Raw genomic sequence first — 23947 nt, 5'->3', positions numbered from 1 at the left:
ACATGCTTATCCAATTCAATTGATAAAATGATTAATTGCAACCTTTCAAACTACAAAAACTAACTTGACATTGGTAAACCAGAAAAAAAAAAAGGATTTTCCTAAGTTATTTCCCAACTTTAAGAAGTATACATAAAGAAGCAGCCAACTAATAATCTTACATTGGTATACCAACATAAAATTTTAAAACAGTCAAGTTATTGTTAAGTAATGATAAGGTTCCATATGATTATAATTCTGCACCAGACATCCATTCCATTCCAGTAGATGATCAATGTCTTACAACAAAACTTGTATACATAGGTGCTACTGGACATAATCTGCAACAAAAACTCAGAACATAAATATACAATCAACAAGAACTACTGTAACACTGCTTTAGCAGCTATTCACAGTACTAGGACATACAGATGAAATGGGAAGAAGTGATCATCATCACGCTTACTACTAACATCTTGTACTCTCAGCTGGAAATTTCTAAAGCTCATAGAAAATCTACATGCATTAATAATCATCATAATGCTACACTCTTTCTAATACACGATAAATAATTAAATCTCAAAAAATGACTATGCTTTTCTTTTATTAATTATTTACTGTAACTTAATAAATACATAAATAAAATACATGACTATGTTCTTTTAAAATTTTGTTCCTATTATAATTCAGACATCTATTTTTTAAATTGTAATCATTTATTTGAAGTTTCTGTTAACTGAAGGTTGGTCAAACTGATTGAAAACGTTTTTATTTTTAATAAATAAGAAGTTGGAAGTTGTTTGATTCAACACTTTTCTTAGTTCCATACCATCCTTTTGGATGTGTGTTCTTTGTACTGCATATTTGATGCATATATTTATTTCAACATGGAATGATTGGTGTGTTTTCTTCTTCTTTAATTCAGCCTGCTTCACCATTGTGGGTAATTGGAATAGATCGAAGAGCAGACCAATAGACAGTTATTTTTCTGTCAACAAGCCTTGTGCTATGATTGTATGATGGGTTAGGTATCTAGATGTCTGTAGAAAAGCACCTCATTGTTTATGAATAATTTATTTTGTTATATTTGTAGTATACAGGCTTTGTATCATTTCAGTCTAAAACAGACATTAGAAGGCAAGTTGTAAAGAGTGTCAATGTATTATTGTACAGTATATGTATATTGTTCAGATTGTGTGTGTTTTAATTTTCCTGATTTTCCTAACTTCTTTCATTAAGTTTGGTGTAATGTTGTTTTTCAATGTATTGTGTCAGTCTGCCTAATTGTTGTCTAATGTTATATATACATATATATATATAATAATATCTGTGTTTCTAGTCTTCTTTGCCCGATTCCTCTACATTTCCCTTCATTGTATCAGGTGACAAAAAATTTAATGTGATTTTTCAATGGTATTATTCTGATGAAAATTGATGGGCAAAGTTGCAGGTATGCTCATACATAGATATACAGCCAATAGCATGTCCTGCCAAATCTGGTGACATCAAGAAGGCATGAAAGGCAGTTCTTGCCTTTGACCACCATGCACACATGACAGCCCCTATACACAAATCATTATAGAAGACTTATTATATCAACTATAAGCAGACACATCCCACTGGTTAAAATGTAAATTCAAATTTACATGAAATTTTTCAGAGCATTCTGTTTTCAAATTTATTTTATTATGCAGTGTTTGTCTATATGCAGTTATGTCTGTTTCAAGTTTTGTAATGGCATACTAGGTATGAATGATGAAGTCATTTATGTCCACTTCATCCATGACATGGTTTTCCAGCATTTTTGATTAGTGGCTGGATTGCCACTGAAGCACATTAGCTGGGTTGATGTATTTTATTGATGGTGTGTGTGAGTGCATGCACACAGGCAGCCAAATTATTAGGGTGACTGATCGTGCACTTTAAAATATAAAACTGAAATATAATTTAATATTATTTTAATCTAGCAATCGGTGATGAAACAGGTTGACGTTTGCATGACAACTAACGATATAAAGTTAGTACAGCTGTTTTGCATCAGAAAACTTAAAAGTGCAAGCAAGAGGTGATGAAGGATTTAATAAGTAAACTAGCTACTGCAAAATAAACTATTAAAAAACAAAAACCTTAAATTTCCAGCAATAAAAAACATTTAATAATAACGTTTTCGACTGTTTTAAACAGCCATCATCAGTTAAAACGAACTTAAACAAAAGAATGCAGAAAAAAGAACTCAAGCAATACAAATATTTAAAAATTCAAAAAAATTCCAAAGCAAAAACGCCGTCGTATATTAGAAACTAACAAACAGCGCATGCGCTAAATATCGTAGTAAGAATAAAAATAAAAATAAAATAACAAAAAATACTGCCGCAAAAATATTTCTATTACAAGAAAGAACGTTATGTATTTCGGTAAAACGACTTCCATGCCGTGGATAAACCGTCTGCGTCTCTGTGGTTAATGCAACCCGTGTTAACGTGGGCTTTGTAGATTTCAAGCTTTTCTAGATGTTTCAGCATTTGTTTGTTGGTCGTGGCCCTAATAATAGACGCTTTGTCCCAATGAACGTCGACCTCCTGATGCTTAGCGAAAGCTGCTAGCACAGTAGTATCCAAGCTCTTATTGATGGAGTATCTATGCTCCTTAAGCCTCTGCTTTAAATGTCTCATAGTTGCACCGACGTATACCAGATCTGTATTAAATCGACGATCCTTTAAAGGTATAGAATATACCCCTGTCTTAAAACTCTGGTTCTCTTTTTTCTTGTCGTTTCTCAACAGTCGATATATTGTAGGATTACGCCGATACAACGGGCTTATGTTGTTATTTCTGGCTACTTTCTTAACCATCGTGTGCAAGAATGGAAAATAATTGAGAATCACTTTTCTCCTATGAATCAAGGAAGAAAAGTGATTCTCAATTATTTTCCATTCTTGCACACGATGGTTAAGAAAGTAGCCAGAAATAACAACATAAGCCCGTTGTATCGGCGTAATCCTACAATATATCGACTGTTGAGAAACGACAAGAAAAAAGAGAACCAGAGTTTTAAGACAGGGGTATATTCTATACCTTTAAAGGATCGTCGATTTAATACAGATCTGGTATACGTCGGTGCAACTATGAGACATTTAAAGCAGAGGCTTAAGGAGCATAGATACTCCATCAATAAGAGCTTGGATACTACTGTGCTAGCAGCTTTCGCTAAGCATCAGGAGGTCGACGTTCATTGGGACAAAGCGTCTATTATTAGGGCCACGACCAACAAACAAATGCTGAAACATCTAGAAAAGCTTGAAATCTACAAAGCCCACGTTAACACGGGTTGCATTAACCACAGAGACGCAGACGGTTTATCCACGGCATGGAAGTCGTTTTACCGAAATACATAACGTTCTTTCTTGTAATAGAAATATTTTTGCGGCAGTATTTTTTGTTATTTTATTTTTATTTTTATTCTTACTACGATATTTAGCGCATGCGCTGTTTGTTAGTTTCTAATATACGACGGCGTTTTTGCTTTGGAATTTTTTTGAATTTTTAAATATTTGTATTGCTTGAGTTCTTTTTTCTGCATTCTTTTGTTTAAGTTCGTTTTAACTGATGATGGCTGTTTAAAACAGTCGAAAACGTTTTTTATTGCTGGAAATTTAAGGTTTTTGTTTTTTAATATTTTTTTTGATGAAGGATTTATACGTTGAACCAGAGAAAAATTCATCAGTGGGAATTCCATAACCACTGTGATTGTTTTTTGTTTTAAATCACTTAAAAAGTACAAAAAGTCAAAGTTCATAAACTTCAAGCTTTATTTATGTTAATATCTTATGTAGGGCCGTTACTACCATTTAGACAAACTAGGTGACCGCCTAGGCACAAGCCATTAAAGGGGCACAAAATTTCAAGCCATGCTTTATTCATACTTCAATAAAATATTAAATTAAATAAGGATATATGATTTAGATATTGATTCTTTTCCTTATCTCCTACACATCACACTATTTTACTATTGGTTCATTTTTGTTCCTGACCTAAATGGTTTGAACTTAGCACTATTTAAAATTCAATTAAGATAAATATTTTAAAACACAGTAGTCCCTCATTGTATCGTGCTTGTCGGGAGACAAAGAAAAGCCAAGATATATCCGGTGGTGCGATATAATCAAGTATTAAAAATTCTGGGCTTTTACTAAACAGATTATACATGCTATGGAATCACTGTCCTTCGTTCTTTCATCAGCAACTGTTTCTGATATAAAGTAAGCTTAGCTTTTCAATACCAAATTTTATTCATGGTTATATCATATTAATTGATGTTTACATAAACATTGATACCACAAATGTCCATTTAGCATTATTGTTTCTTTAACAATGTCTTAACATTTAAAAACAAATACTGTCAATATAAAAACAAAATATAGTACTATATAATAAAATTGCAACTGATATGTGATGCATTCAAGTTATAACACCTCTGATTTTTTTCTCAGGACTGGAAACAGATAGAAACATGTGGTTTGTTTTAAAATATGCATGCATTCTTTGTGAATGAGTGGCAGAGATGGCAGAACTGTACAGCACACAGAACTCTAGCGGTAGTGGCGAGAGTGTGGACTGTTTTTGGTACTTAAAATGGCAACATTTTCATTACAAGAGCAGCATGTAATCATTCGTTTTCTCCATTTGAGTGGTGTGACACCGATTGAATTCATCGCCAGTTGAGTGAGACATGTTGTGATGGTGTCGTGGATGTGTCTAATCTGCATTCGTGGGTGCAACAGTTCAAAGAAGGCAGAACTTCATGTGACAACAAACTAACACAATCTTGGCCTCGCACCAACTGGTCTGACAATATGATAGAGCGAGCAAGAGGAGAAAGTTGTTTTGGAGAATTGCCGAATGAGTGGGGAACATATCGCCTCCAAAGTTGGCATTTCCATAGGATCTGTGCACACAATCCTGCACAAAGACCTGAAAATGCGAAAAGTGTCCTCCAGGTGGGGTGCCACGAATGCTGACGGACATGGCATGTTGTCAAGGCTGCGCACATGGCATGTTGTCAAGGCAATGTTGACACCATCACCACATGCCTCACTCAACTGGCGATGAATTTCACGCTGTTCTTGTAATGAAAATGTTGCCATTTTAAGTATCAAAAACAGTCCACACTCTCGCCACTACCGCTAGAGTTCTGTGTGCCGTACAGTTCTGCCATCTCTGTCACTCATTCACAATGAGTGCATGCGTATTTTAAAACAAACTGCATGTTTCTATCTGTTTCCAGTCCTGAGAAAAAAAAAATTGGAGGTGTTATAACTTGAATGCACCTTGTATTTCATAATAAATTGCTGATTAAAAATTCATGTAATGTATATTTTTAAATAAAAATTGTAAATGCAGTCATTAAAAATTTTAAAAATAAATGTTCAACATATAGAACATAAAGCTTACAAAATTACAAAGAGTAAAAACTCTCTAAAAAGCAAAATCAAGTTACTACTATATAAAAATTTTAAAACTTTCTGTTCAGAAATAAAAAAATCTTTTCCTTATAGATTCCCCAGTGAATTTGAAACTTCACACCTTAATGTGATTTGACTGTTTTGCATCATGTTTAAGAATTCACAGAAACTTGTGTATGCCACGGACCCCGATGTAAAAGCGGACTTCGATAACGCCACCCTCATTAAGAAGTCGTTCAAAACGGACCACATTAGGGCATTGGAGACCCTGGAGATTTACAGAGCTACCAAATCGGGAAAATGCATTAATTACAAAGACAGCAACGTTTTATCGTACGCGTGGCGATACATCTCGGAGGTCAATCCACGATGGTAGACATGGTTTTATTTCCTGCATTGATATTTTGCGACGTTACGTTAGTAGACTCAGGTCTATTATATCAATCTTATGTTTTGCATCGTCATCGCACGCTGGAGATGTTCGATTTTTTGAACTTCAAAAGAGTTCTATTCTCATGACATTCCATTAACGAACCTGAGGAAGATCTCAATGGAGATTCGAAAACGTTAGTTTTTTCTGTTAATTTTCGTCGTTTGTACCAGAAATTTAAAGGTTGAAGTTGCTGGATTAGACTTTATATGTACCGGTAGTCACGGGTGAAGTTTGTTTTCAATAGATAGCTATGCCGGCTAGAGCTTACAAGAAATTAACGTTGGCCTTAACCAAAGCAAGGGCCAAACTGAACTTTCTTCTGGAATGTAAGAATAATAACGTGTATCCCATGTCTATATTCAGGATACGTCTACCATTGGGATGTGAATCCTTAATACCGAAACTTAGATTGTTGTGTCTGAGAAAAGCTATTAGAGCATCTAGGAAGAACGTATACTCCTGCCTCAACAAGGTGATCGAAGCAGAAGACGACCTCTTTGAACATAACCGGGCGTTCCTACAACTTGAAAATCAAAAGGTAGCCGTCTTTCAAGAAATATTGGCAAGAAAATTGGCCCGTAAGTACAAGAAGAAACTGGAGTGGATAATGAGTAAACAAAAACCCAACAGGAGAAAGGCACCCCCCACACCACTTGTCTGCTGGGACGGCATTGTTCCTCCAGCTTGCCTAATCGAAGCTATGGCGCACGGCCCGATGTATACTCCGGGCTCGTCGAGACCAATGCTGGAAACAGTTATGCCGGATATTGAAAGAATGGTGCGCGGATTGGATGAGGTCTACAAGGAGCATTACAGATGGAGGGCGGCCATGAAAATAAACCATAGCAGGCGTAATGAAAAAGTGAACTTATGGTGGCAAATAAGAAGAACCAAGAAATGGCTTGCAGAAGAACGTATTATTCTACTAAGGGCGGATAAGAACAGGGCATTGGTTCTACTCAAGGAAGAGACCTACAAGACAATGATGATGCAATACATCGCGGATACTGAATGTGAGCAGGTGACTGATAATTATGTGAACAAGCTACAGGCTCGGGTGGTACGGTTCACGAGCACACCCCTTGCAAAAGCGCAAGGTTTGGACAGGGCGGTGGTCGCGTCACCAGATACGCCCAGGCTCTTTGCTTTTGCGAAAACGCACAAGCCTACGCCGGCCCTCAGACCAATACTGGATAAAGCTAGAGCCCCGACTAGAATTCTAGAGAACAAATTACATCGCATATTGGCTGGACATCTAGAACAGTATGCTTTAACGGTGAAGAACTCCAGAGAGCTGGTCGACGCGTTGAAACATACACAGCTAACAGAGAGCGCTCACCTCACGGTGCTTGATTTTCAGGCTCTGTATCCATCCATCAAACTCCAGCCTTGCTTTTGCGCCCTCAGGGACATCTTGCTGGCCAAATATAGTCTTCCGGCACACCGCAAGCATGTACTGGAACTCACACACCTAATGTGCTACAATTCGCTGTTTAGGTTCGGCAATACCACATATCTACAAAAAAGGGGGGTACCCATGGGAAGCCCAATTTCGGGCGACCTATGTGAGTTGGTTATACGGCAATTAGAGAGGGATGTCGTTCCCATATTTACGCCTGACATTATTTTGTACCGTAGGTACGTGGATGACGTGATTATCATATGGAAGGGCGAGCCGAAGGTCGATGATTTTTTGCACATCGTAAATAACAACCCGTTTGGTCTAACGCTCAAGCTTGATCAAATATCGGACACCAGAGTGCATTTTTTAGACGTCTCCATTCAGCTCGATATAAACAATATTGAGACGCGGGTGTACTACAAACCCGGCTACCTACCTATGTACATACCCGCTGGGTCGGAGGATCCGTACCCTTATAAAATTGCGGCGTTCAGGGCGTTAGTAAATAGGGCATTCACCCATAATACTAAAAGGGAAGACACGATCGCAGAGCTAAAACACATTGAAGACATTGCCACTAGCCATGGATACAAAAGTAGCCTTATCCGCAATTTAGCTCGTAAGTGTTGTAATATAAACACAGCGCATCACACCTCCGCAGGGCGAAGTGATCCTAACTCGAGCCCCGACCAGCACACGGTTGTACTATACAACAAAGACCTCCATTCCTTGTACAGGGAAATAGCGCTAAGGAAGGGCACCAAGTTAGCGTACACGAGAACGCCATCTATCTATTCGCTTCTCAGAAACGCCAAGGACAAACCGAGCATTTTAAGGGCACCGGGCGTTTATAGTATCCCGTTAAGAGACCACAGATTCCAAAGGGACCTAGTATATATTGGTTCTACCAAGAGATCCCTCCAAAAAAGGGTTTCTGAACATAAGAATGACGTTGCCAAAAAAAGGCACACCACCGCCCTGTCGACGTATGCCACGGACCCCGATGTAAAAGCGGACTTCGATAACGCCACCCTCATTAAGAAGTCGTTCAAAACGGACCACATTAGGGCATTGGAGACCCTGGAGATTTACAGAGCTACCAAATCGGGGAAATGCATTAATTACAAAGACAGCAACGTTTTATCGTACGCGTGGCGATACATCTCGGAGGTCAATCCACGATGGTAGACATGGTTTTATTTCCTGCATTGATATTTTGCGACGTTACGTTAGTAGACTCAGGTCTATTATATCAATCTTATGTTTTGCATCGTCATCGCACGCTGGAGATGTTCGATTTTTGAACTTCAAAAGAGTTCTATTCTCATGACATTCCATTAACGAACCTGAAGAAGATCTCGATGGAGATTCGAAAACGTTAGTTTTTTCTGTTAATTTTCGTCGTTTGTACCGGAAATTTAAAGGTTGAAGTTGCTGGATTAGAGCTTTATATGTACCGGTAGTCACGGGTGAAGTTTGTTTTCAACTTGTAAATAAGGAGATAGTACTTAAAACCAATAAATAAACAACTTTTAAAATCAAAAGGAAACATAAATGATAATTGATCTATCCACCTGTTTTGCTTATTTAGATCTTGATGAATTTATTGTTTCACCAGCAGTGATAGTTTCAAGGACAATGATGGGAATAAAATACCGTATTTCGTTGCAAAAAGCAATTGATGATTTAAAATTTATTGACTGGAGTGCATTTAAAATTTGGAGAACCCCAAAAAAGTGTGATATATCCAAATCTGCAATGTAACGAGGGGCTACTGTATTCAATTTTGGTATTTTATAACATTTTTGTAAAATGAATTATAACAGAAAATTTTAAAAAATTATTACTTACAAATGAAAATAAAAAAAGGCTCAATTTTTAGAAGGATTACATATTATATATTACTTTGTATATTATTAATAAAGCATGCCAAAATAACTTTTACTTTTTAAATTTAAAATTTCACTTTAAAAAATATCCAACTAGTGAACTAAGGGCACAAAATAACCAGCACTAGTCTTATGATTAAGTTTAAGTATCCAGTAGGATCTCATGGGTTGGGTTAGATTATGAATTTACTCGCAATCAGCATTGATAAGGGGTGGCCAAATATCTGTAGCATGCAGGTGCAAAACCGACCCTGGTGGTGAATGTGTTTGTGATGCAGTAGCGATACTTGGGTCAGTACTGCATTTGCCATTAGTGACCAAGGGAGACTGCAGATTTTTCAAATGAGCCTCTGCCTAACTCACAAGCATACCTCCAAGCATAACTTGAATGACAATCAAGCCAGTATCAACCTGTAAATGTGTAACAATCATTTTTTCCCACAGGAATGATGCTTACATATCTAAAGCTAGGTGTTTATAAATCAGTTTCCCTGATAAAAGAAACAGTGTTTAGCAGTTGCCCACTTTGTATCAGATGCTGCCTATGAGTCCCTCTTTGCATTATTTCTCCATATATACCTTATTGGCATAGCACTTTGACAAGTTGATGACTAGCAAGAGAGTTGTTGTTGTTGTTGATTATTATTATTATTATTATGTTGGGTTAAGTGAGATATACTCAGTTAACACAAGTGGCTGTGTACTAAGCTGAACCAAAGTCAAGTCATAGTAACTAAAACAGAAAGAAGTGTATCAGTATGTGTGTCTGTATTCAGGAATTTTCTCACAATATGACATGTATTCAATATAGTGGCCTTCTGTAGTGTGATGTATGTATTTCTATTCAATTGTAATGTGCCCAGGCTTTTGTGTAGTGTGTGTGGTATGACACCTGTAGAGGAGAGAACGACAGGTACAATAAGCACCCTATCCATCCTCCACAGATGCCTTATTTCCTGGGCAAGTTCTGTGTACTTGCTAATTTTTTCAGTGCATGCGTTTTGTATATTGTGAGTGTTTGGAATGGATATGTCTATAATGTATGTGATTTTATTGTGTTTGTCAATGAGTGTGATGTCTGGTCTGTTGTGGTAAATTGTTTTATCTGTGATTATGGCTCTGTCGTAGTACATTTTGTGCGTGTTGTTTTCCAATACTGTCTGTGGAAAGTATTTGTAGTATGGTTCGTGGATGTCTAATAATTTGTGTTTCTTTGCAAGCTCTTGGTGTATTATATTTGCTACTTGATTATGTCTGTGTAAATAATCTGTCTGTGCCAAGAGCTTGCAACCAGAGGTGATGTGTTGTATAGTTTCTGGCATGACGTGACATTTTCTGCATGTGTCATTTGTGAGTGTTGTATCTTTGAGTATGTGTTTTCTGTAGTATTTATGACCTGATCCTGTATGGAGATCATGAATCCTTCCGTCTCCCCAAAGAGGTATCCCCGAGCTAACCAGCTGTTTGACACAGTTTTGTCAACAAAATTCTGGGTCAGATCATAAAGATGCCTGCCATGGAGTGTCTTTTGAGCCCACGCTTGCTTAATGGTGTCTATGCTTTTTATATGTTGTGTTGTGTCCGTATGATGTGAGTGTAAGTTTAATGGTGTGTTATTTGAGTCTGCTAGAGTTACTGCTTTATGTAATTGTGATGTTTCTTGTTTATTGTAGAAAAACTCTCGCAGTGACTGTATTTGTTTGTAGTGAAGGTTAACTATGTCAATCAGGCCACGTCCGCCATCTTTACGTGGAAGGGTTAATCTTTCTGTGGCAGATTTAGGATGGTGTTGTTTATACTTAGTAAGTGTTGTTCTTGTTTTCCTTTGGAGTTGCTCAAGATCTGTGTGAGTCCAATGTATAACTCCAAAAGAATATGTGAGTACTGGGATGACATATGTGTTTATTGCCTTAACTGTATGTTTTGCATTTAACTGTGTTCTGAGAATAGCATTTAACCTACTTTGGTATTCTTTAATTATGTCCATGAAGAACAGATCTGAGATGTAAACTTTTTCAATGTTTTAAAATAAACTGAGACAATGTTCTTGAGATTACAAATAACAATGATTTTTCATTAAAATCTTACAAAGATATAGAAATTAGTATATATAAAAATTCTAATTTTTATTGATTTCACAAAAATATAAGATAAAATAGATTTTATAACAAATAAAATCTATTAAATTATTTAAATAAAAAGATTTTATATCTCTATTTTGTCTAAAGTCTGTAAATAATAAAACAAAGATGCATCATCATCAAATAAACATTGCTAAAATCTATCCTAAAAACTTAAAACATTGTGTAATTTTAACATTGTTAAACAATATCAAATTTGAAATGAAAAACACAATAAAAAAATAGTTCAAAACCATTCAATTACCCAATGGAAAACATTGAACTGTTTGTGATTTTTGTTTTAAAAGGTAAAAATAAGAAAAATTTAAACAATCATAATTTAGAAAGTTTCAAAAATTTTAGAAACAACATTACAGCAATAATTTTAGTACCAGCTGGAAAATTTACTATTTATGCTGAAAATAGTTACTGTACTCTTAACTCTAAATGGTTGAGAAGGTTAGACAACTATTCTGATTGGTAGTAGTAGATGTTAAAATATTTGGCACATTTTAGATTTGTTTTATTTACAGTAGAAGTTCATTAAATCTGGCCCCTGATAATCTGGAATGTGCAATAATCCAGAGCTTCCTGAAAAGTACATAACAATCTGAAATCGTTGATGGTGATCCAGTATTCTAATGTTTCACAAATCCAGATTGTTTAGACACATGGTGTGCTAAATATTCCAGATAATAAACATTATCTGGATCTCACATCATAAAGTCAATAAGAAGTTCATTATTTTTGCAGGCTTTTCAAATCAATCTCAACACAATATAATCATACACTGTACCATGTTAAGACTGATTAAAAAGCAACTGACTGAAACAATACAGCAGTTTATGCTAGCACAACATCCATTGGCTATGAGACCAGTTCCTCATGGAGAGGATTTATCTATTCCCATAGCCCCAGTTTCTTGGCAGGAGATTTCTGATTCTGAAGAGGATTGTTCTGATGCAGCAGCACAAGATTCAAGAGACAAAAATTTTATACCAGAACAATCAAATAGTGAACCACATCTCATTTCACAAGTGGAACTAAATGATTTGGTTTGCAACTTGCATTTATCAAAACAGCAAGCAGAAGTGTTAGGTTCACACTTAAATCAGTGGAATTTATTGCATAAGGATACCAAAATTTCATTTTTCAGACACAGAAATAGAGATTTAATGAAATATTTCACTATGGCAGATCAGTTGTGTTCCTGTTGCAATATAAATGGTTTGATGTCCGAGTTGAATATTCTTTATAAAGCTGATGATTGGCGGTTATTTATAGACTCGTCAAAAACAAGCTTAAAAGCAGTGCTACTGCATAATTCAAACAAGAATCCTTCTCTATACTAGTAGCGCATGCTGTTGGTTTGAAAGAAACATATGAAAATATGTAAGTAATTTTAAAAGCAGTTAATTATAGTGCTCACTTATGGCGTATCTGTGGTGACCTAAAAGTTATTGGTCTTCTTCTCAGACTGCAAGGTGACTTTACAAAATACTGCTACTTTTTATGTCTGTGGGACAGTCGTGCAACAAGTGAACATTATGTGATTAAAGATTGGCCAAAAAGAGACTTTCGTTTCTGGGCAAAACAATATTAAGTATGTTCCATTAGTCAATCCTCAGTAAGTAATTTTGCCCCCTTTACATATAAAATTGGGACTGATAGAAAATTTTATTAAAGCACTGAATAAAAAATGTAAGTTTGCCGAAATGGGGGTTTTATTCCCAACAGTTGGGATGACTAAGGACTATACATATGTAGGTGGCGGTTTTGAGGAGGCAGAAAAACAAGCATTTCACATAGAAATTGTTTTTTTTTTTTGTCGAAAATGCTTACATTAATTTAGCAATGGTCCTTAATTAAGATCAGCTCTTTAGGTTGTCTTCAGCAGTTGTTTTCAGTTTTGGTTTGGTCCTACGCTGGAGGTGCCCCATAGCAACGTCGAGTTAAAAGTTCAAAATCTGAAGAGACAGCACGCAAAAGATAAACAGAAACACCACTAACAGAGGTAAACAAAACGCAACAGTCAGTCTAGTGGAAGCTCTCCTTTTACCTTGAAGAAGTCTGAGTTTTTATAAGTTTTTAGAGATCAACTTGTTGCAAATTGGACAGATTTTTCTTCTGCGCCTTCTAATTGGTCTCCCACCTGTCTCCAGGTGTAAATGGAGCACCCTATAGGTCACAGAAAAAGTCGGCTAAAGATGATTTACCCAACACAGTCTTTTAAACTCTGATCACATTTAATTGTTGACTATGACACCTATGCTCATTCTAAAATTTTCTAGTTTCATTTTGCTTTCTAAACTGCGTCTTAAATTGTTAATATTTTCCTTTTTGAATTTTCTTTATCTAAAACTTTGTTTTTCCTGCTACTCTTTATGAGCATCAACATCGAGAGTGCAGTGTTGCTGATTCAACACTCATACAACTTGTTTTCTTCACTGTTGACCTTAACTAATTTTACACTTTTCTCTTTTTAATGCAATTCCGGGCCTCACAAGAATGACCAGGATTTAAACATGTAAGCCAAGTGTTTCCTAGGTTAAGTGAAACTAAATTAAAGGAAGAAATATTCATTGAACCTCAGATTAGAAAATTACTCAATGATGAAAATTTTAACATGAAGTTGAATAACAGAACTAAAGGCATGGAAATCGTTTAAAGATGTAGTCCATGGTTTTCTTGGAAATAACAAAGCACAAAATAGTGATATTTTAGTAAAAAAATCTCCTGCTGAACTACAAAAATTTAGACTGTCAGATGTTCTTAAAAATCCATTTCTTGCATTCTCATCTGGGCTTTTTCCCACCAAATTTGAGTGATGGGTCGAATCGATGATGAGTTACTACAGCTGGTTTCTGCAAAGAAAAGATCCTACCCTACGCCAAAGGAAGGAGTGATTATCCAACTCGTTATAAAAAAATTTCAAGTACTTTTTATGCCTGTTTCAGTTATGTTATACAACAGTTTTTTATGTAATCAGCGAAATAAAATATGAGTATTAGAAATTTATTTAGCATTTTCATGAAATTTAATATACCAATAAACTTGGTCACTATGGGAAATTCACATTTTTCATCAATTTTTTAATGGTATATAATAAAAATGTTGTGCGTGATGGAAAAAAACTGGCTTCATTTTCAGATTCAGCAAACAAAAAAGAATAAAATTCATTTATTGCCGTTTCTGTTCCGAAATTTTTTTTTCAATTTGTAGACTAGTGTAATATAATAATAATAAATAATAATAATAATATTATTATTAATAATAATGTATCATTCTCATTATCACATGCCTGAGCCAAATATTAATTGGTTTTATACAGTTTTATTGATTGGCTCACTTTGTTATAAAATATACTCCTGTGAATGAAGCATTTTCTTATCAAGGGAAATAAATAATTTTAAACACACATTAGTATATCATTTTTTTTATAGTAGAGTACACAAGAAAAATGACTAACTTTCCTAGTCTGACTTGTTCTTCAGTAATTAAAACTAATTAGAGCAGAGACTTCAGAATACACAGGAACAGCTAATGAGGTAAAAATTTCTTAATTAATGCTTGTGATAAGGGATTGGAAATCCATTATCACAAGCATTAACTTAATACAATCTTCATGACAAGGAATGACAAGATTAGTGTCACTAACCAACGATTAATCATGCAATCATTACTTCAATCACATTTACAGAGCTTTACTCCTGACTTTGATGCTTCCTAACTTATTTTCATCTCAATATTAAATTTGATTTCCTTAATTATTCTCCAGCATCAAAGCATTCCAGTAATTATTCTTGTTTATATAATCTTCTCTGAATAAAAAAATAATAGTAATAATAAGCTGGGTTTTTTTCTTTTCATTACATTATATTCAATAGAGAATGAGCCTGCAATATCATGCTCTCTGAATATTTACAGCATGGACCACATTGTTAGAATATTGTAAATTGTCTTAAATTTCCTCAATTCTTTAAACAAAATTAGAACATATAACTGAATGAAAAAAATTATTATATAATTATTAATCCACTTCAATGGTATCGAATAATGTTTATATAGTGTTATATAGGTTGTGTATTCAAGGTTAAATATGGTTTGTGGGTGGCATTGGGATGTATCACATTTTCCAAAACTTGTTATTTGTAAAACAAAGCTTCCTTTTATGCATTATCATTAACACCTTTGTAGAGTTAACTGAAAAATTGAAAATTGAATCTTTAACTCTAATTGTTTTGTGGTGAATACAAATTTCACTTTCATACTTGATAGTTTCTTAAATTATAGTTAATACTTTTTTATATTTGCCACAATTGGTACCACAGTTTATTAAATTCAATTATTTCTGTGAGGTTTAAATGTCAAATGTTTACATTACTTAAAAATAATGCTTTGCTGTACTTTCTTTGAAGACCATATAAAATCATCCATGGATCCTGGGTTTGATCTCATTCAGTAGTGGGATTCAGTTGGTTTGTACCAGTTCAGCAAAACTGCTTCCTAAAATGTTTTTATTTTTAACAAAATCAATTTGCCAAATTATAAATTGTCTAAACAAATATTACAAGTTATCACAAAGACTGCATTTGCATAAAACTGCCAACTTTCAACAGCTCAATGCAGACTGGAACAGAATAATAGAGAAAGACTGACTGCAACAGAACAATAAGTGTGAGCAAGAACTCATTGCTGCTGCGATTGCAACTGGTCTGTGACCACCTATCACAGTTAATCATTTGATGTTTTCTGCTCAACTCACAGGTACAATAATAAGTTCTAGGCACAAATGTCTGTGATTGGATCTAGGAAATGCAGGACAATAAATATGTTTCCAGGATGATTTTTGCATACAAATATTAATACATTGATTACTATTGCTGAATAGTCCCAGGGAAGGGAGTGAAAATTAATCACAGCCAATGATCGTTGGATTAAAGTGAAGAAAGCTATCAAAGATTCCACTCAAAACGCAATATGGAAATAACTAAATTATAGTTTAAATATCCTTCACAAAAAGCATTAATAAAAGGTTTTTATGTAATATTTTTTATAATCCATTTTATGGTAGAAAATATTTTTAATCAATTGTCAAATAATATTAATTTGTTCTCATCTGGGTATTTGTGGCTGATGGATGCAATGAGGTCTAGCCATTTTCAATGTTACTCCCCTGGCTGTTATATACAACAGAGGGAAAGTATGGTGATTGGTCAAAAAATGACCCCCCCAACATTTTTACATTTTTGGACTCAGGACACCTTGAAATGTCAAGAAATGAATAAAGATTTGGGGGTTTTTTCTGTATGTATGGTGTAAGTGTATATCACAAGTATGGTCAGACTTAATGATGATTTTATTTGTTATTAGCATTTACAATTTTTTATAAAATCAATCCTTACCCTCAAAATTAAGCTTTTTGCCATTTTATAATAGTTAAAAATATATGATATTTTATATTTTATTAAAAAAAACTCTTTAAAAGATGGTGCCACCAAATGTTGTCAGAAAATTCCAGCAATGAGTTGCTTATTTTAAAATATTATAGTGGTAAAAGTAAACTAAACACACATTATTTTGTATATTTTTTTCAATTTGCAGAATACATTGGTATAATAAATACTGTAAAAATCTGCTTATAAACTTTTAATGTTTTTTTAATACTTAAAACAGTCACTAGTGCAGTGAATCTGGTGTTAAAGTATTTGAATCCCACTGCAATCCCACTGCATTACTTTATTTCATTTAATTCAACAATTTAATGGACAAAAAACAAATTACAAATAACTGTTACATTCATGCTTTATATTACAAACCAAACAAAAATTAGAGAGATTTATTGTATGCCCATCAATTTCTTGGCATAATTTTAACAGTAATTATTTTCAGTGTAATTCTTGTTTTAGATTAAACAGACTTTATCCTAAGCTATCTATCAAAAACCAATATTGTATTTCATAGTACAAAAATTACTTTAAAAAAATATTAGAATGATAAGATAGCAATAAGTTAGGCCATTCATTAAAATTACAAATTCTTTAACTTGGAATTTGATATTGTTATGATGTATGCTTTTATGCAATATAAAAGTATGGTATTCAGAGTTAAATAATTATGTATTTTTAAGCAGAAAAAACTACATAAAATTATAGCAACAGAAAAAAAAAATGAAGAAACAGCATATCCAAGACACAAAAGTACTTATATCTTATATAAAAATATAATGTTTTCAAATATCTTTGTCCTACTGTTTTATTATTTTCAATGTATTACTTTATTTATAATCATAATAATTTTTTTAAAAATTTTGAGTCTCAGATCTAATTCTAAAAATCAAACCTTTAAAGTTGATTTTTAGAATTAAATTAAAATAGTTTGAATTAGAATAGTTTGTTGTTTTATGTTAGTTATTCATTGACAAAAAAGTTACATACTCAGATAGAATATTTACCAAGTTTTGCAGTAATTGGACAAAAGATATGTCTCAGGCAGGTAGTCTGATTTCATGCTATCAGAATGCCTTAAAATTCCTATCCCAATATCCTATAAAAAGGCTTGTAGCAGCTCACTGAGGTCAGAATTTTGAACATCGGGTTTCCAGTATGATGCAGTCAAAAGACATTATGCACAGCTTATGGAGTTTGACAAAGGCCATATCAGAGAGTTGAAGGAAGCAGGATGGCTGTTTTGCCAAACTACTCAACATCTGGGCCATTCTGACCTGACTGTGAGATGGTGCTGGACAATGGAAATGTGAGGGCACATAACTGCTTGTCATGATCATCTTCTGATTGTGAGACAAGCACAAAAGATTAAAACTGTGTCTTTATCTACCATCTAGAATGCTACAGAATCTTGTCTCTTCCTCTATAATTGGTAAGTGACTAGCAGAGGCAAATTTAGATGCACAGTCACCATGCCTGCAATCTTTTCATTAGCACCTCAACATTTCCAGCTTTATTTGCATATGTGCCATGACAAGGAAGCAGGAACTGTTATAGACTGGCAGTGTATTGTCTTTAGCAATAAAACTGGGATTTGTTCAGAAACATATGACCACCATATTAGTTGGGTGGAGGACCACTGCACTGATATGCACTTCAATGCCATCTTTATTGTGAGTGCAGTGTGCTAGTGAAGTGTTGGTGCTGGTCTCGCTGGTCTGTGGACCATCTCATTTGACAGTCGATCAACTTTAGTAGTAATTTAAGGAGCATCAATGGTACAGCATACATTCAGGAAATCCAGTGCTTCATGTACCTTTCATGGTTGGGACAGCAAATGGTCATTTTTCAGTAAAATAAAGCTTTGCTTACACAACTAAGGTTTTCCAGGAATGTCTCCATCACATTGCCATACTTCCTTGGCTCACCTAGTCTCCATATTTATTGCCCATTGAGCATTAGTGGAAACAGATAGCTGAAGCAGGCATCTATCTATGAACATGAGGGATCTGGAATGGAAAATGCAAAATATTTGTCTACATTAGATGTGGACGAACATTTTGCAGAATAGCATATGGTCTCTGTAGACTTCCATTCCTGACAGTATCAAGTGTGTGTATCCAGGTAGGAGGAGGTACTCCATCATACTAGAATTTCTTTTAAATTGTACTGTTGTCCCTTTGCTATGATATTGTAAGATCACTTATTATCATTATCATTATGTTTGCAATAATAAAGTTTTATTCAATTCACACACCAAGAAAGAGGTGTTGGACTTTTTGTCAGTAGGTGTATTTTGGAAAGGAAACAATGTTAAAACATAATTAAACTAAAATTCTAAACAAACATTTTTCCAGCATCTCATGATTGAAATTGATTATACTGTATTATAAATTAACATGTGCAAAATATAAAAATATAACTTTTTCATGTTTATAATCCATTATATACAATAAATAAAACTATCAAATATTGAAATTTTTAAAATGTTCATAATTCATATTTGATACATTATTTCATGTTCTATTTAAGTACAATAAAATATTTTAAATAGTTTAATAATTGTTATGCAATTGTTTGATGAATTTATATAATTCATGGAAATATAAAATGCAGTTTATTCAAATCCTTTATTGAGTGAATTGTTTAATTAAGTCAGAACAGTAAGACTTATGAAAATTAAGTCTGACCTATTTGAACTGTTAAATATTATAAAGAATAAAATCAAAAATATGTACAACATACTTAATAATTATTAACATATCATGCCAATAGAATATAGAAAAAAAGTGTAAATCCTATACTCACTTCTCGAATTTCATTTCCAGCTCCTCTATAATTACTCAGTTCTTGCAAGATGCCTCTGGAATGCTGTAATATATTACAGACTATATCAAAAGTCTCTCTTTCTGCTTCTGTTGGTTGAGCACCTGAAGAATTATTTTAAGTATTAACATTCTTAAATCTTATAATAATAGACTTATATTAATAATAAACTTTTAGAACAAATTTAAGCTTTTAATTAATAATTTAATATTATATTAAACTTAAATAACATATACTTTTTAAAAATCTTTTTAGCTGAAAATACTGAATTTAAATAAAATCAACAAAATATGTTACAAATGGTACAATTAATAACAATAGTGAAAAAATAACTATTGATAGTTGTATAATTAGAACTATGTTAAAATGCACCAAATTAATAAAAACAAGTATACAAAATATATCTGTACATACACATGTATGTTCATATAATTTTGTTCATTTATTTATGAATATTGCATGGAGAAACAAGAAGAATAAAAGAAAAGAAATATGCAATAAAGAATAATTTTCAATTACTTCATTGTATAAAATTTTATGATTCATTAAATAAAAGGAAAAAAAAAAAAGAGAAATCTTATTACATGTTAAGACATAAATAGCTATGATAATATATGAGTATACAGTATTTACTTATGTAAATATGTAAATTTATACATATATATTATATAGAATTACATAAAGTTTTTAAAATGCATGTAATAAAATGTTTAACTCACAATTAATGAAGTGTGAAGATAAAATATTTTTAAAATATAAAAAGAATTCTGTAATTAAAAGCAGCCCTGCTAAAATGTAAGAATATACATCCAATTGATCATGAACATATTACAATATTATCTGTACAATTACACAAAGAACATCTAAACATTTTTATTGTTAATTAGCTGTGAAGAGTTGTTTTACAACCACTAATTACAAGAAGAGAGTGAGAGAGATGTTTAATAATAAAAATAAAATAAAAATACATTAAATTTTAATCTGTTTTTTGGTTCATTCACAATATTTTACTCTTTATTCAAATTTTTATAAGCAATGCTATAAAACAAGGGAAACTATTTTAATCAATTTTATGAAACTATTGTTTTTCTACATTTTAAAATAATAATCAAAGTGATATTCTATAATTGCAAATGTTTAACATATTTATAATAATATTCTGAATTTACATATCTTTTTTCAAAATGCATATTATTATATTTTACTGTAAAAAATATTTTGAAAAATTACATAATTAATCAATTACAATATTAATCAAAATATATGATAAATAAATGCAATAAATTAAGAAAATTTGTAAATATAAACCTTTTAACGATTTACCTATTTATTATTTGGCAACTCTACTGAAAATTTAGCAAATATTTGGGGTTCTTCAACTACATTTACATTCAAATATTGCAATATAATAATAGAAGTTTTAAATTATTATTATTTTATTAAAACAAAATAATAATAACTTATGCTGAACATTTATAATTAAATAATTAATGAAAGATAGACAAAATATCTATATATGCTAAAATATATATATATATATACAACACACACACATACACATTTGACATTATCAATTGAAGTATATGATTTCTAAAACAGATTAAGCAGAATAAATATTTATAATCTTCAAATTACTATATGTTACTCTGTAAACGAGCAATACGTTAATATCGAATAATCACATTCCAACTCCATTTACTATCATATCTTCACCCACAAACTACAGAAATGTTTACGGTTTGTAACTGAAGATGGATGCATAAAAGCTTCCAAAAATGCTTCCTAATATAGTAGTAATTGATCAACTAGTATTCTGTCTGCTTTAATCAGACATTAACAATGTATGTTAATATTTATAGTTCAATGTTTTTGCATGAAAAGTTTGTTTTTATTCCATTTATTAAATTTCATTTCAAAAATAATTAATAATTAAATCTCATGTAAAATTTCTGCTAAATACATGAAAACAATATTAGTCTGGAAGTTATTTGTGTCATTTGTTTAAAATGTTTTACAAGTTACAAATAAGTTTAAATAATATGTAATGATTTTATAAAATACATGAATATGAAATTAATTTAATTAAAAACATACTTTCGAAATCAACAAAGACATCATACTTTGGAGGGTCTTCTCTGGATAATAATCTGAGCAAATTTCCCATTCTTGCTATATTAAAAATAAATATCATTCGTTTATATTTTAAAAAGGTAGTATAGAAGTATACAAACTTATAAATACACAGCCTTTAAAAGATAGGAGTAAGAGCTGATACGAATTAGTTAATTTATTCTTAAGTTTAAAATCATTATTAGCGCGAGATTAACTTTAATCTTCGGCTAATTACATTTGCAGATAATTCTATTTATTTATTAAATTAATTAACTAACTTAGAAACTAATGATAATGTAAACCGAAATCATTTTTATACGGCTAAAAATAATTGAAATAACTTTATTATTTACTTACTGGAAAATGCTCTCGGGTAAGATTTTAATTTCAAGTTTTAAATAGAAATATATTTGATAAAATTACAAAACACTTTAAATAATTATAAAACCAGGAATGAGATAAACACTATGTTGAAATATACAAGGAAGTGAGCACATGGTCGAAAATGTCGAAGACAGCAGAAACTCCAGAATCAAATCACTATTGTTAATATTACTGTATTCAATCTAGTTACCTATTGTTATACTCAAACAAGGCATCGGCAAATTTCTTATAAATTTAAATAAAAAGATGAAAATAAACAACATTCTACCGAACTTACCTCGAGGAAGTCAATGAGATGATCCTTTTCCGGTATGTCATGTGATCTTCATGATGTTATTTCCTTTTTTTGCGCTTAAATTTGTAACTGTTGTTGTCACGGTTGAAAGATTATTCATAACTTTAAGGTTTATAAAAATCTTAATCGCATTTAATTTGATAACTTCGATACAAATTATGGCATAAATTCTTTGGTATGCGTGATGTCAGTCAAACATCCGGTCGTTTGTCACGTGACTAAACATAAGCAAATAACGATTCGAGGAATCGCATTTTCCGACCAATAATAATGACGAATTGTTCATTTGAATTTTTGAATTATTTAATGAACCATACCGAGTAATCATTGTTTTAATCGTGTTAAGTATTCAAATTAATGTGACTAATCGCTCGTCTGACGATAGAAAATTCTGTCGTCAGTCGTTATTAATAACTAGAGAAAATTTTATTTTATATTTTAAATAATATAAAAATTAATCCGCAGCGTTTTTTTCTGGTAAAATAAACGAAGCATTTTCAATGTACTTAGAATACTCGCCAACCAAAAACTGTAGTCATACGTAATGTAAAAAAAATTAATTAATAATAATATTTATAAAATTAAGGTTGCGTGTAATAAATTTTAATTATAAAATTAAAGAAGTATTGAAAGTCTTGGACTATTTTAGATTAAAATTAAACAGTGAAAAAATCGAGAGATTAAATGATGTTATTATTCTTGAAATAGTAATCAAATTAATCGTTACTTATAAAGAACAAAGGACAGATGTAGGAGACTAACTCTTGAAACAGTAGGAAATCTTATCCTGGCTTTGAAAAAAGAAAAAAAAAAAAAAATGTACTGAAATATGTTGGGCCCCTTAGCTGCGCTTTGGAAACGATGGCAGTTAGAAAAACTAAACTTAAAATATATTTAAGATTAAAACTATGGAAAAAATTTGTTTTAAAGATATAAAGTTTTAAAAATTATAATACGTAAGTAAATAATATATTCAATTAGAAATTATCTTTTGTGTTCTTATTTATTTTGTATAACTTATTGCTATATTTTTTAAATTTAATTCTTTCTACATAAACAAGTATTAACAATAAAATCTTATACACGAAAAGCTAAAGACGTTTCGATTATTACAAGAAAATAAATTTATAAATAAAGGAATAGTTTTTTTTTAAAAAAAAAAAAGAACCTAAAATTGTAACCTCATAGCAAACATAAATGGCTGAGCCGGAAAATTCATTCAGTCGTGATGTTGACTGCTTTCCCGAACTTATATGATGTACAAGTTTCTGAATTAACAAATAGACTGAAATTATAAATTATGCGTATTCTTTTCTTAAACGAAACGTTTAACATTAAAAGATTTTAATAAAATTAAGTTTTTTGAAATTAGAAAAATTTAAAAACAACTTTTTGTATTCTCCTAATAAGAAATTTTTTCAAATTTGATATTAAAATTTCGGGACTTTGTTGACTGCACTGTTATTATAATCTACATATACATATAAATTATTATTTACTAGGTTCCTATATTTATATGGTATTATATGTCTTAACACATGTATGTAAGAAGCATGTAGACCGATATACGTGTTATTTATAGAAGAGTTAGCGCATAT

The 23947-nt window shown here is 32.1% G+C and overlaps 2 protein-coding genes across 4 annotated transcripts in view; one reads left to right on the top strand and one right to left on the bottom strand.

Moving 5' to 3' along the window:
* The window catches only part of LOC136985992 (CDK5 and ABL1 enzyme substrate 2-like), a 390978-nt gene that overhangs the window by 214254 nt on the left and 152777 nt on the right, over nucleotides 1–23947 (top strand). The window lies entirely within an intron of this gene.
* The window catches only part of LOC136985995 (CYFIP-related Rac1 interactor B-like), a 48956-nt gene that overhangs the window by 22194 nt on the left and 2815 nt on the right, over nucleotides 1–23947 (bottom strand). The window contains exons 1-3 of one of the 3 annotated variants that reach the window (XM_067283431.1): nucleotides 22332–22811; nucleotides 21653–21727; nucleotides 19541–19662 (exon numbers count right to left, since the gene is read on the bottom strand). In XM_067283431.1, the coding sequence (XP_067139532.1) occupies nucleotides 19541–19662; nucleotides 21653–21722 (192 nt within the window). In that variant the 5' untranslated portion in view covers nucleotides 21723–21727; nucleotides 22332–22811. Of the gene's footprint in view, nucleotides 1–19540; nucleotides 19663–21652; nucleotides 21728–22027; nucleotides 22303–22331; nucleotides 22812–23947 lie in introns of those variants that run through there. The other 2 variants (XM_067283430.1, XM_067283429.1) reach the window with 2 other exon arrangements.

This window comes from Centruroides vittatus, unplaced genomic scaffold, assembly GCF_030686945.1.
Source record: "Centruroides vittatus isolate TY-2023 unplaced genomic scaffold, ASM3068694v2 contig_986, whole genome shotgun sequence".
Classification (NCBI taxonomy): Eukaryota; Metazoa; Arthropoda; class Arachnida; order Scorpiones; family Buthidae; genus Centruroides; species Centruroides vittatus.
This window is presented reverse-complemented; position numbering and strand designations above follow the sequence as displayed.